The sequence below is a fragment of the Seriola lalandi genome, unplaced genomic scaffold (genome assembly GCF_002814215.2).
Source record: "Seriola lalandi dorsalis isolate HSWRI2012SDOR001 ecotype SW California unplaced genomic scaffold, Sedor1 jcf7180002054955, whole genome shotgun sequence".
Classification (NCBI taxonomy): domain Eukaryota; kingdom Metazoa; phylum Chordata; class Actinopteri; order Carangiformes; family Carangidae; genus Seriola; species Seriola lalandi.
In genome coordinates, this window is record NW_019525506.1 from 30009 (window position 1) to 30867 (window position 859).

Sequence of the window (859 nt, forward strand, 5' to 3'; positions counted from 1 at the left end):
TGAATTCATGAATAAATATATATATTTCTGTTCTTTACAGTGAAAGCTCGTCTCTCACACAGACTGCCCAGGATCAGCTCTAGAACTCCGCCACCCAACAGTGAGTTTAACTGAACTGAGTCAGAACTTTCTGCTGTTTAATAATATCTGAATTTACAGTGTTTTAACTGAAGCATTTGATCGACTAATTAAAGCACCAATTAATTTACTGAAATATGTATTGCATAATGTTTGATAAATTTACATTATACACTTTCTAATGTTTAATATGATCTGAATTTACAATATTGTATATTATTAATATTATAAATATTTTCAAGTGGGAGTGAATATCATGTATATTAATATATGTGATATTCACTGTCACTAGATGTCGCTCTAGACCAGCAGCATCTCAGACCAAAACAAATGCTTCAATGATCACATCCCCCCCCCCCCTTCTTGTTCTCAGCAAAGTGTCAGAGCCCAGTGAAAGTTTCATTTCAATTTCAAATTCATCATATAGGTAACAGTAATCTAGCTAATGCTACTGTAGCCGTCACTACTGACAAACAGAGAGGTTGTACGATCTGAAAAAAGGCAAAAACATCCAAAAATACAACTTAAAAAAGTAGAAGAAAAACAGAGGCACAAAGAGACGGCGGTAAAAGCTTTAAACACTTTATGCTTTGACCTGAACGCTTCATACTCTCTTCTGCCATCTCACTCTGACAGTGTTGTGTGGGCCGTCACTGTCTTTGTCTCTTTATAAACATGTGGAGGGAAACTGGTTTCACAGGGAGGGACTCATGCACACGTGGAGCAGACCGAGCTCCAAGGCCAAGAACAGAGAAGCTCAGATTACAACACACACAGAGGG

At 37.5% G+C, this 859-nt stretch overlaps 1 protein-coding gene and 1 long non-coding RNA gene across 6 annotated transcripts in view; one reads left to right on the top strand and one right to left on the bottom strand.

The window, feature by feature from the left end:
- Nucleotides 1-859, bottom strand: part of LOC147817456 (uncharacterized) — a 32430-nt gene that overhangs the window by 6490 nt on the left and 25081 nt on the right. The gene's annotated exons all lie outside the window — the stretch shown is intronic.
- The window catches only part of LOC111645715 (uncharacterized), a 69432-nt gene that overhangs the window by 5629 nt on the left and 62944 nt on the right, over nucleotides 1-859 (top strand). For 3 of the 5 annotated variants that reach the window (XM_087170646.1, XM_087170644.1, XM_087170645.1), the window contains exon 7: nucleotides 41-100. The exons of the other annotated variants lie outside the window; for them this stretch is intronic. In XM_087170646.1, the coding sequence (XP_087026772.1) occupies nucleotides 41-100 (60 nt within the window). The remainder of the gene's footprint in view (nucleotides 1-40; nucleotides 101-859) is intronic. 5 annotated transcript variants of the gene reach the window in all.